At 44.3% G+C, this 12,645-nt stretch overlaps 1 protein-coding gene across 7 annotated transcripts in view; it reads right to left on the minus strand.

The window, feature by feature from the left end:
- Nucleotides 1-12,645, minus strand: part of RECQL (RecQ like helicase) — a 730,526-nt gene that overhangs the window by 129,570 nt on the left and 588,311 nt on the right. For all 7 annotated transcript variants that reach the window (XM_069628431.1, XM_069628429.1, XM_069628430.1 and 4 more), the window contains one exon: nucleotides 367-586. In XM_069628431.1, the coding sequence (XP_069484532.1) occupies nucleotides 367-586 (220 nt within the window). The remainder of the gene's footprint in view (nucleotides 1-366; nucleotides 587-12,645) is intronic.

Here is a 12,645-nt window from a genome sequence, read left to right on the forward strand (position 1 = left end):
AGGACAAGGTGCTCAAAACCTTGCAGCGGACCTTTTACTGGTGGAAAGTTGGCTAACGGAGACACCGAGTATTGAGGTAGAATGTTGAAAGAGAAACATCAAGCTTGTAACAGTGGTTAAGTTCTCATTTCAATGTTATAATTAAGCTTTATAGACTCTAACAAAGGGTCAGGAGTTATGGACCCTGAAGACCGAGTTAAAGGCCTGAGCACAGCAAGGGCTTAGATCGCTTCTCTAGCTCAAGCCCTTGCACCTCCCCACAGTAAAGTAGAGTGTACAACTAGTACTTCTTTTTTTACACTTAAAAGTGCTGTCTTTTACAAAGCTTTTTGGAATCTGCTTGCACATTTAATAGATGAACTATACCTGAGATAAGACTGTAGCAAAAGATGCACAATGACTCTTTCGATTTCGTCTCGAGGGATTTTGGGGGGTGCAACGCTCGCTACCCGCAGTTTTGAAGGACCTTTTCCCAGCCAGGCATCGATTAGTTTCAGTGGTGTGAGTTTTTCTTCGATCTTTTCTGCATGTTCAAGAATTTTTACAAGATCCTTGCAGTAGCTGGTTATGTCAACTTTCTCAAACACTAAAAAACAGAAAGGCTTGTGTAAAACAATAGTAAAGTCCTGATTGAGCAAACATCAGCAATATGAAAAGAACATACTTTGGAATTGTAGATTGTCAAGCCCTATGAAGTGGTATGGTACTGTACGACAGTAGGAGCTAATGTTTCATCAAGCCAACTCTTTCGATCTGGATCAGGAAATGTGTCACAAAATGGCAACTACCTCTAATAATACAGCAGTGGTCTGTGCTTAATCATTTTTAAAATGTTCTTCTATCGACAGAAAAAGCACTGTGTCATGGCACCAAGAGTGTTCATATAACACGCTCTAACAGAAAGAAAAAAAGAACTGAAAATGGCTGATGGGAGCATATGGAGACTAGTCTGTTATTCTTCAGAACTACAGCCTGAAAATGTTATGGGGACCCCCTGTTCACCTAAGCCACTGCCTCCCTGTCTCACACCCAATGGGATTAAGATCTGCTTCTGGCACAACACATTTGTACTTCTGCAGGGGAATCCTGAAACGATTACTGCATTTTCAGTTGGAGTGATGATGTGCCAAAAGTGCTGAACGGCCGTATCTTAGCATGACAAAATATCTCCCTCTTAAATTGAAGTACTATAATGCAGAACAAATACTGTAGTTTGACAGGGCAATTATTCGATGATTTCCCTGCCTGCCCCAATTGTGAAATATTGTGATGTAAATGCAATTGTGTTGTACCCTCCCTGGTTTGGGATGAATGGAATCTTGAGTGAATGACGTGTGAATGGTGCTGTGGTTCATTGGGTCTGCGTTCAGTCTCTGTGTTCCATCTACTCCTCTTGGTTGGGGCCGATGGAGCAGACCATCAAGGTTGAGGGATGCATGGTGCTCTGTGCATTCCACTTAACCTATGTAGTTACCTCCTGCAATGCAGTCATCAGAAATAAGACTAGTATGCTGCATGAAGCCCCAACAGAGTCCTCATTCCACCTCTACACCTGTTATATAACAAATGAACATTGGGCGAGAGGTGACAGTGGTGGGGGATTATAAGGGCAACCTTTGTGACAGAACTATTTTAAATCAGAGCCAATTGTGAATGTTGTTTTAGTCAATTCTACTTTTGTGGACATTTCAAATGAACAGGTTTATACTTCATTTTCTGCCCCTATTTTAACAAGTTGATTATGAAGATGTGCAAGTTTAGAAGGTTAATGTATGTCCTACTTCTCTGTAAACTTAAACACTGCAGCTAGATATTTCTTAAGGCTTTCTGCCATCAGTCTCAATCGAAGCAGGTTTTTGTTCTGCATCAGTGTGGCCCATGCCTTCCTTTCATCTTTAATCTGAAAGATGTGTGTTCTGCAGGGCATATGGGGAATTGTATCCTAGTCGGACATGCTCATTATTAAAGTGGTAAATAAATCGCAGAAGCACTGTGTAGATCAGGAGACTATATTTCAGTAGCTGTGTACAGCAGCCCCAAGCCCCCTCACTACCTAACAACTCCGTTCCCTTCAAACATCTTTTCCAGCCTCACTCTTACCGAATCCTCACCACTATGGCCACATTCCATAGAGTCACGCTCGCCATGGCCTCCTCCCTACCATTATTCCACACCACCCCGTGACAAACTTTCTACCTCCTCTCCAATCCAACAACATAAGCTGCTCAACAGATGAAATCTCTATGAAGATGGCAGCCAGTACCGCTCTCAGTCTCCTTGAATGGATACAGCGTTTCACAACACCTCGCACAGCACTTATCCCACTGCTGGTCCACACTAGGAACCTGAGATTAGGTTCTCTTTCCCTAACCACAAAGTCACTCTAAAGTTGATAAGTCAATACACCCTGCCCACACATGATAAATGCATCCTCTCCTCATGCTCAGCAGCCACGCCCAAGCCTTCTCAACCTCCCAACCTTCCACTTTCCACTAATATTTCTCCACCAACTATTACCCCACCACCCTGTCTAACCCTAGCACAGGAGAACCTACACCCTATCCTCTGCCATACACCATCAAAGGAGCAATCATCAAAGCTCGCTCACTAGTAGCCCACGCCACTGTGATTGCTGACCTCATCACAGCCAACCGTTTGGACTTCCTGGCTATCACAGAAACCTGGCTCCACCAGGCAGCAGGCCCAGCACTCTCCATAGCCCTACCAGAAGGATGTACTATTATCTGGGCACACAGAAACTCAGGTAAAGGAGGAGGAGCGGCCTTCATCTTAAAAACCCACCTGGGCCTTAGAGCTACCTCCCTTACCAGCCTCCCTTCTGCAGAGCTCCTGTCAGTGAAATTCGCACTCACGCCCCCCCCAAACTATACTCATACACCTCATCTACCGCCCCCCTGGCCCAACTTCCTCTTTTGAGGAAGACATCACTAACCTCCTCTCCACCAACACCCAATTTAGATCCCAAACCATCCTCCTGGGAGACCTCAACCTAGGTCTACATGAACGACCCTCATGCCCTAGCTGTGGAAAACCCCATCACCCAACTGGGTTTGAAACACAGAGTCACAAAACCGACACACTCCAAAGGTCGAATACTGGACTGGGTGTCCGACCTCAACTGCTCCATCATGATTTTACAAAATGATCCTTTGGCCTGGTCGGACCACCATTTCATCAAGTTCTCTATCCCTGGATCCACCCTTCCCAGGGCCACTTTAGCCTCACCCACCCTATCCCGAAATTGTCGAAACATCACTGTTGACAGTCTCCGGCCCCTTACAAATAACATCCTGGACGAGTCCAAGTTCAAGAACCTTGACCCCGACAAACTGGTCGATCTATACAATGATACTCTTAAATCAGCCTTAGACACCTCAGCACCACTCAAACTAAGAAAACCTAAACCCATTGCCCATCTTAACAAGTGGTTCACACCTGAACTAAAGATCCTTAGAAATACCAAAAGGTCAGCGCAAACCACATGGCAAAAATCACCCACCAGTGATATTAAAATCTTGTTCACCTCAGCAGCCGCAACATATAAAGCGGCGATCCAATCTATCAAAAAAGAAGCTTATAACATCAGAATCCATAACGCCAAATCAAGTACCAAAGAGCTGTTTAGTATCCTAAAGGAGCTCGAATCGCCAGCACCTCCCTCTCAGGACGGCACCAAGGATGTGGCATGGTGCACAAAAATCCAGCAAGTACTTGCTGACAAAATCACCAGATTACAAAGCAAGAATGATTCTAAAAAGACTACCCTCTCAAGCAGCCACCATCCGAAACCGGCGCTAGAGAAAAGTCACCCGCATTGTACACCATTCGCGTTCTGCCAAGTAACACCAAAGAAAGTGGAAGACATCATTAAAAGTCTGAAACCTTCTCATTGTCAAGGTGACATCTGTCCAGCTTCCATCATTAAGGAAGGAGCTAAAGACCTGGCCCCTTTCTTCACCACACTGATAAACTCATCCTTTAAGTCTAATCAAGTTCCCAACAATCTCAAGGAAGCTTGGGTTATGCCTCTGCTAAAAAAAAAAACAACCTTGATCCAAACATCCCAACAAACTATAGGCCCATTACCACCGTCCCCTTCCTCTTAAAAATTCTTCACCGAGTTGCATATCTGCAAATTCAGAAGCATCTAGAGGAAAACAACCTACTAGGCCTTAGACAATCCGGTTTCAGGCCAAGACATGGAACAGAGACAGCTCTCTTAGACTTGAAGATCCAAATGGACGAGGCGAAGGACAAAGGCAAGCAAGCTATCCTCCTACTCCTAGAGTTGTCAGCGGCCTTTTACCTCGTTGACCACCAAATCCTCACTGGGCACCTCACCACAGCTGCAGCATTCTCCACCAATGCATCGGATTGGGTCAACTCCTTTCTCTCCAATCGGACCACCAGAGTGTTTTCCCACCCATCAGCCTCTGCAGACCCAATTCCCACACTTTGCAGAGTCACTCAAGGTTTGTATATGTCACCCACATTATACAAAATATTTACAAAGCTCCTACTCGATCACCTGGACAGCTTGGGTGTCATCTATACTAATTATGCGGATGACAGCCAAGTCCTCATCTCCCACACTGGCTGCTACGATCAAGACTCTGAACTACTGAACGATATCTACCTAGAAATCCAGGCCTGCATGGCCACCAACAGTTTATGCCTTAACGAAGATAAGACCGAGTTCCTGATTGTTGGCACTCAGGCACGCCTGAACAAGCTTGACCATAGGTACTCATCCTTCGACATTGACGGCAACACGATCAAAGTATCCAAAGAAATAAAAACACTGGGGGTCCATCTAGACTCAACACTGTCCCTCAAAAAACAAGTCAGCAGTGTGGCTGCCTCTACAGCCTACACCAATAAGCTAATCTGCAGTTGTAAATCTAACCCCACTACCAGCAGTTCCCTAATGCTAGCCAGCATATTAGCACTGTCAAAAATTGACTACTGCAACACACTCTTCCTAGGCTCTTCTGAACGTAACCTAAACGGGCGCCAGATCCTCCAAAATAATTCACTGAGAGCAGCTCTCAGCCTAACCAGATCCAGCCACATCTCAACATTTAAGCGCAATGCCAACTGGCAGCCAGTTTGTGACAGAATCACTCTCCGTAAGTGCCTCACAAACACAGCCCCTAAATACTTGTCCGATAAAATCTGTGAACACCAACCTTCCCACACCACCAGATCGGCCCTTTCTCACTGCATTGTAGTACCTAGGTTCAACCTAAAAACGGCTGGAGGAGCCAGCTTCCCAGTCCAAGCAGCCAAACGATGGAATTCCATACCCCTCTCTTATAGACAAGAACCCTCCTGCCTGACATTAAAAGCCGGAATAAAAAAAAACTGGTTGAACATTAAGCCCCTCCAATGAGGTACCCCTCGTCTGTATCTTGCTCCCGTCCCGCACCTCTACGCTGCTTGCCAGATGCACTAATGTTTATACTATTTGACAAATGCTCCCTGATGTCAGACCTATCTGTAACCATTGTTCTTGCCAGCTGTTACTGTATTGTGCTTTTCCATGTATGCAACTTTTTCCAGCGCCCTGTTACCTCAGGGTTCAGTGTGCGATATAAATAATAAACAAATACAAACAAACATTCTCTCTGGAGAGCCTTGGAAGCATGGCGATTGTGAGGCAACTCTATTGTGTAAAGAAGGTCTTAGGTGGCAATGGTTATGCAGGGAGCAACACAACACATATGTACAAACATGCAGCCTAGGTTGTGCATAAAGGTGCGGATCCATATATAACACACCCCCTTCCCTTTACAGGAGGAGGAATTTTGAACATCGAGGGGTGGGCTTGTCCACTAAACAAAATCGCTAACCAAAATTGCTAAACATCAACTGGTTGTATGTTCTTTCATCACCGGAAATGTAAACGCCTGCAATTTAAAAGTGTACATAATTACGAAAATGTACATCAAATATTTTGGGGGGGGGGGAGGGGGGGTGGTGGGTTTGACCCCCCATCCTCCACACCTATTTTGCATGTTGCCTACCCCTAACCCCTTATCTGCCCTTTCCCACCCCCCTAAAAATGTTGATGTACATTTTATGTACACGTTTAAATTGCAGGCGTTTACATTTCCAGCGATGAAAGGACATCGTAACCATCAACTACATCTCTTTTGAAAATTGCTACCCTATCTTTGCACCATTTCTCAGTAATACGGTGCTACGTAAATCTTTCACCACCCTCAACGTCATGGAATATTTCCTACATCCTTTCTCCACTCTTCTACCGCTCTTCACCATAACCAACATACCCTCTTCCAAATGTCATTCTTTGACGCAATTCTTGGCATCATACCTCACCTTGGTCATCATTCTTCTGTGTGAATCCCCCACTGGGGCCACATCCCGTGCATTCATACATTTCTTCATCCATCCTGGATGCAATCTGGAGTTTGGCACCCTCTTCCTAAACGCTTTGAATGGAGAGACTCCAGTCATTTGGTGGGTAGAAATTCTATAATAAACCACACGCTCTATTATAGAACATTCCCAATCACCACCAGAGGCAATCGCAATCCTAATTACCTCCATCAGAGTCCTTATCTTTCCACTGTTGCATTTCCTTTAGGATTATGCAGGGCTGTCATTGAATGTCCTATCCCATTTTCATCCAAGAATGTCTCCATTTCCTTCCCCACAAACTGGGGACCATTATCTGAAATTATCTTTCTGGGGAAACCCTTCTCTCCAAAATACTCATGCTATAAAATCGTATGATCCTGTGGAAAATAATGTCCCTCACAATGCACACCTCTGGCCACTTGGACAACAGATCGAACTACATACGCATTATGATTTCCTCGTACAGATATGGGCCCCAAGATATCAATAGCCACCAAGTCAGAGACTGAACTTGGCGGGTCCACAATCTTCATTGGGGTACTTTAGCAACCAAGATTTTGTCACTATCTTTGCAACTTCCACATTCCTGCAAGACCATCTACGACTCCTCATTTGCAGGTGTTCACACTCGGTGGGCTCCCCCAACCAAAGCCCTCCTCACAATTTTTTTTTTACCCTTAGCCAGATGACCGACTTCTTGCATTTGGGCTAAGTTGGACTGTTCGGATGCTCCTGCACCATCCTTGGTGTAATCAACCTCCTATTTAGTGCTCTTAGTCTGCCACTGAGTGGCAAGGCATGAATACCTTCCAGCTTTATAAATCTCAAATAAAAAATATGTATTTGTATGAGCTTTTTGGGGGAATGTTTAAAACCTTTTTCAAACTGACTCTTTATGGACACATTATAGACCAGTCTGTGCCCTAAGGCCTCAATATATACTGCCTTATGTTTCATTGGATCAATGTTCAGGCAATTCCAGTACTGAAGACTCAAAAGATGTATAAATTACTATTTTCTAAATAATCTGCTATCTGACATGTTATGCTTGGAAGCACACTGTGAACAGAAATAGCTGGATGAGCATTCATGAGCGATCTAGGGGCTGCACAGATAGATGTTCTCATGATGGATGGATCGGTACTAGGTCCCTTCAACTCCTTCTCTATCTTCAGAAGAAAAATAGACGGTGAGTGAAGATCACCATAGGAGGACAAACATCAAAGTGCTATCAAGTACAAAGAACAGAGATGATGATGTTATAGAACGGCAAGACATAAGAGGGCTCACTCTGAGAAAATCATTAGGAGTAATTCCTTTTTTCTTGAATAGTCTGTCTAAAACAGTTATTGCATCAATTGTCTTGTAATACTCTTTGTGATGTCTGAAATTACATGTTGCTTCATTTGGTTTCGGTTTTGGAAAATATCAAAGGGTTTCACTGAAGATAGGGCAGGCCTTCCAGGTGTGAGAAACCAAAGGGTGTCTCACCCTCTAGTCCTTGGGGACTGGTCATCGGAGTGGCCAGTACACGGCCATCGCTTTTGGATCCAGTTCCTGGGGGTGGAGCAGTGCGCGAGGATAACCTGGGCGAGGGATCTTTAGGGAGTGGGGATGCGACAGCCGCTGGTGAGACGCAAAATCCCCCCCTTTTTGTTCATTTACTTTATCCTATTTTGTAGAATTTTCCAATGTCGCAACTCCCCCCGTCCCTTTTTACACAAACACTGGACTGAGGAAGAGGGTGACAGAGTAACCATACTATCTCTCTCACATCGTACTGGACATGTACCGTTAATCGGGTCAGGCAAAGTCAGGCACTTTACACTTAGTGCATACACCGGATACCAGGTAGCCCTCCTCACACGAACAAAATGCAACACCTAAAGACACACTCTGAGCAAGGCAGAACACGAGTATAAGCAGAATTTTTGGGACAAAGGCACATCTACTGGAGCAGATCAACGGACCAAAGGACGAGAGCAGCGTGCTGAAAACCCCAAGAGTTCCCTATTGGAGGTTGTTGCCTCTGCCAGACCATGAAAGGCACGTGGAGAAGGCCAGATCCCACAAGTGAAGATTGCATTGTGTTTTAAGGATGCCAGCAACCCTCCCCGGTGAACAGCAGAGATGGGGAGGCGAGGCGAAGCATGTGGTACTAACGTTGACTCGTGAATTGGAAATAGCAAAACAAGAACGAAACACACACAGCTGATGAGTTGGCAAGCGACCTTAGAGACTGGTGTGCGTTAAAGCAAATGCAGTAGCAATCTTATATCCCTAGTGAAGGCTGAATGCGTGTGGATGAGAAGCAAAGAAAGGCAGACCTGTGAATGAACTTTGTAATAAAAGGCAGCTTTGAGATCAGCTAAACTAAGTAACGGAGTGGTGCGGGCGAAAGGAAGTAGCCCATTTGAAAGCCTCAATGAAAGGTACATTGTTTGAAGCTATAAAGCGAACAAACATCAAAGGTAAATTAAGCCAGAATAAACGTGAACTTTGAGTCGAAGTGGTCCTGTGGTGGTCTGTAAAGAGAGCCACGCACATTCTAAAGTGTTTGACATCGGCCTGACTGAGGGGGACCCAAAGTACAGGTAGCTTGGGGAAGGGAGCCCCCTTGCAAGTTTGTGCTGAACTGTGACCTGAGAGGTCAGAGCCCGACAGAGGGGGATCTACGTGAACTTTGTGCTGTAAGTTCGGAGCCCGGCAGAGGGGGACCTTTGTGAACTTTACATTGGAATACAATTTTGAAAGTAAAGAAAAAGACTTTAACGTGGAAGGCCAGGCGGGCCTCAATCCATGGTTTGGAACTGCTTAAAGTGTTAGAAACAGAGCCAGAGTGCGTCATTGTGCCTACAAGGACAGCCTTACTCCATGACGTTCAACGTGAGGAGGAGAGCAGGTTCAGCTACCTTTATTCTTTTGAAAACTGATTTTTCCTTTGCATACATTTCTCCTTTTGACACTTTTCGTACAAGCGATAGGGCAGGCATTAGGTTTTTCAATTAATTTCATATGGATTTTTTTTCTACATGTCATTTAGCCAGAAACAGCATCACAATCAAATAAACAGTGGATAGGAACGAAATGGATATGGACATAATACAGTTATCAATACAACATATTACACATATAATCGTGTCATCATAATTCCCAAGAGTGAGTTAAAATGAACGGCGTTCTAAAACTATTAAAACTATTTTTCACAATAAACAGTGCAAGATGGAATAGTCTGTCCAGGAAGGTCAGAGCAACAATAATTGCTCATAGCATTGGGCTTGGACCTGATAAGATGTGTAAAAAATTGCGAAGGTGCATTAGTTGATATATAAGCGACATTATTGGAGTGAGAGGGCAGGGAAGTGGCCGATTTTATGCCCAATCCTGCCAAGTTGTGCAGAAATTGCAGTAAGGTGCATTGGGAAAAATGTTAGCAGCACTCATTAAGGTACAAAAACAATAGGGCCAGAGGAGTGTCCAGGTTTGTGCCTGATCCTAACAAATCGTGCAAAAATGCATAAAGTGCATATCGCTAGATATTAGCAGCATTATCAAAGTAAAAGCAATAAGGTGCATGCAAGGTTTCATGGATAGTGGTATTAGTATTAACATGGTCTCATGTTAGATTCCAAATTCCACAGCTTTGAAGATTCTTGCTCTTATGCACCATGCTTGGTGAATAACGTTTTTGTTAGCATAGGCCATTTTGATTTGACAGGCTTCACTAGGACTGTTTTGTTTATAGTTTGATGGTTGAGACTACCCCATCTTAGTTCTAGGGCAAAATAGGAGTTTCTCCAACCCCAACATTATCAATAAAGGTTTTACAAATTGTATCCATTGTGCCAGTGTCATACTTGTGATTACCATGCCTTCCCTACACTGGGCTCTATGCTACTTCCACCTCATCCTGCTGTGAACAGGAGCAGGCGGGTGTATTGGGACGGCTTGTGTCACTGTTGCCTTTGTTCCAAATGAAACAAGGAGATGTTCTTCTGCGCCTCCACATTTTTGAAGGCTCTTCACCCTCAATTTGAAATACTTTTTGTATTCAATGCCTTTGTTTTTCAAGGCATCAGCAGCCATGTTAAGCAAAGGTCTTTAAAGGAATTGAGCAGTTTTCCCACCTGGCATTTGGCATATCAAAGTGAATTAGACAAAAGAACATATCTAATTGTGGCTCAACAAGGCAATATATTGGTGTTGGTTGACATTATGTGACTTGTACACAGATCCATCACTTGGGCTGTGCGCAAAATTGCACCAAAGTACAGCATCTCCACAATTCCATCTATGTTCACACAAAGCAAGACATGGAAAACGGTAAGGCATACCCCTATCTGGCTGTTATTTATTTATTTTAATTTTATTGTTAATTTATAACGCGCTTAATACCAGGGAGTGGTTTCTAAGCGCGGGATTGGGAATCGAACCTGTGTTGTGCCGTGCTGTCTTACTTCCAAGACAAACGTGTTGCCCCCGAGCTATCCTTCCTCCCCCAGTATGAGAGCCACAATGCCCATATTCTTGCCCTGCTTTCTCGTTGTGGTGCTACTTCTGCACTGCTTGCATACCCATCTCCATGTAAAATACAGAGGGGGCAGCAGAGGAGGGCACACAAAGAACTGATAGGGTACAACCTGGATGCCTTACCATCTGTCTGAAAGATGCAGAAATGGGCATTTCAACTCTGCTCTCGCCTGCCTGTGTCTGTGGCCATGAGAGACTGGAGGGTTCAGAAACTACTAGAAACCTGTAGCGCTGCTGGAAGGTGAGAAGGTATCAGACCCATCGTGAGCAACTTAGTTTTGATTTCTACAGTACCTTTTTGTTCATTTTCTTTGTGTACCATACCTACTGAGTCTAGTCTTCTGTGCATCCCGTATGGGCTACCTGGGACTGGGCATATTACAATATGGACCCACTGAGCTAATTGGGAGTAATGAAACCTTGTTTAACTACCGGGCATAATGACATCTCACACTGCTGTGTCGAGGGGAAATTAGAATTTGGCACTGCTGTGCTAAATGTGCATTATGGAATCTGTCCATGCTCTGCTAACTGGGCAGGATGAAATGCACAACAGCCATGATAGCAGGGCATATCCTTGACAAAATGAACACATTTTTGTCATTCATCCTGAGTAGGTTAAACCCCAGAGAACAGGTTATTCGAACCATGTTTATTCTTAGTAGAGGGACTTGCACAAGTGTGCATTTCATATCCTTGACAATGTTAAGAATGCTTTGGCAATCGGATGGCAGCAGTTCTTCTCATCTGAAAAACTGGAAAGTCTGGGAAGGGCTAGGATACAGATCATGCTATTCACTGCTTTGTTCATTGTTGTCTAAAGCCACAGTGGGGGACTTCCTGGACCAGAGTCACAGCAGGAAGTAGCAATCAGGTGTGTAATGAATCGGGAGTAAGACTCACACACAGGGGCATTGTGATGTTGCCATAGGCTTTCATTAAAGTAAAAAGAGGGTTGGAGAATGATCTATCTCACCCTATCACTACAAGGGATTTGTCTGCTTCAACAAAACTAAAGAAGGTCAGTGTCAGAATGTCCATGAATAAAGAGTTCTCTGTCCTGTGTCCAAAATCCTGTCCTGACCAAAACATGTTAAACTCAATAGAACGTACAAAGGGATATAGTCTTTCAACTGGCCATCTGTATTCCAAATTTCCAACACAAAGTTCCAAAAGGTCCAAAACAAAGAAATAAATAATCAAAGTTCCACAAAGATCCACAATCCGCAGGGAGGGTGGAGGGGCTCAGGTCTCCTTCCCTAGGGTTTTCCCGGTTCTTTAGAGTTCATAATCACAGTTCGACTTCCTACTTTATACAATTGTCCAATCTAGGGGGTATGAATCCCTTACCCTGGATTTCACAGACTCAAGGGGACCTTTTCACCTTTCCAGCCCAGAAGGTATGACTCCCCTCCTCTGGGTTTCACACTTTCCAGAGGCTGTCTTTCCTCTTTTCGATCATACACTGTATTTATATAGAATGCAGGTCCCAGACTTGCAATAGGTTTCCTGGTAAACTCTCATGCCAGGACTTTCTCCACACGCAACAGTTCTGCTCATTCAGGTATGGGACTTTGACCTGATTTCATTTCTCTCAATTATGAATGTATTTGGCATTCCAGTTCCCTTGTCCCGGTTCTCCCTGTATACGTCACTGCGGTATACACGGTGAGGCACGCTGGTGTCCCAATTCATCTCTCTGAGCTCACC

This window comes from Ambystoma mexicanum, chromosome 12, assembly GCF_040938575.1.
Source record: "Ambystoma mexicanum isolate Mex_15411 chromosome 12, UKY_AmexF1_1, whole genome shotgun sequence".
NCBI classification, from domain to species: Eukaryota; Metazoa; Chordata; class Amphibia; order Caudata; family Ambystomatidae; genus Ambystoma; species Ambystoma mexicanum.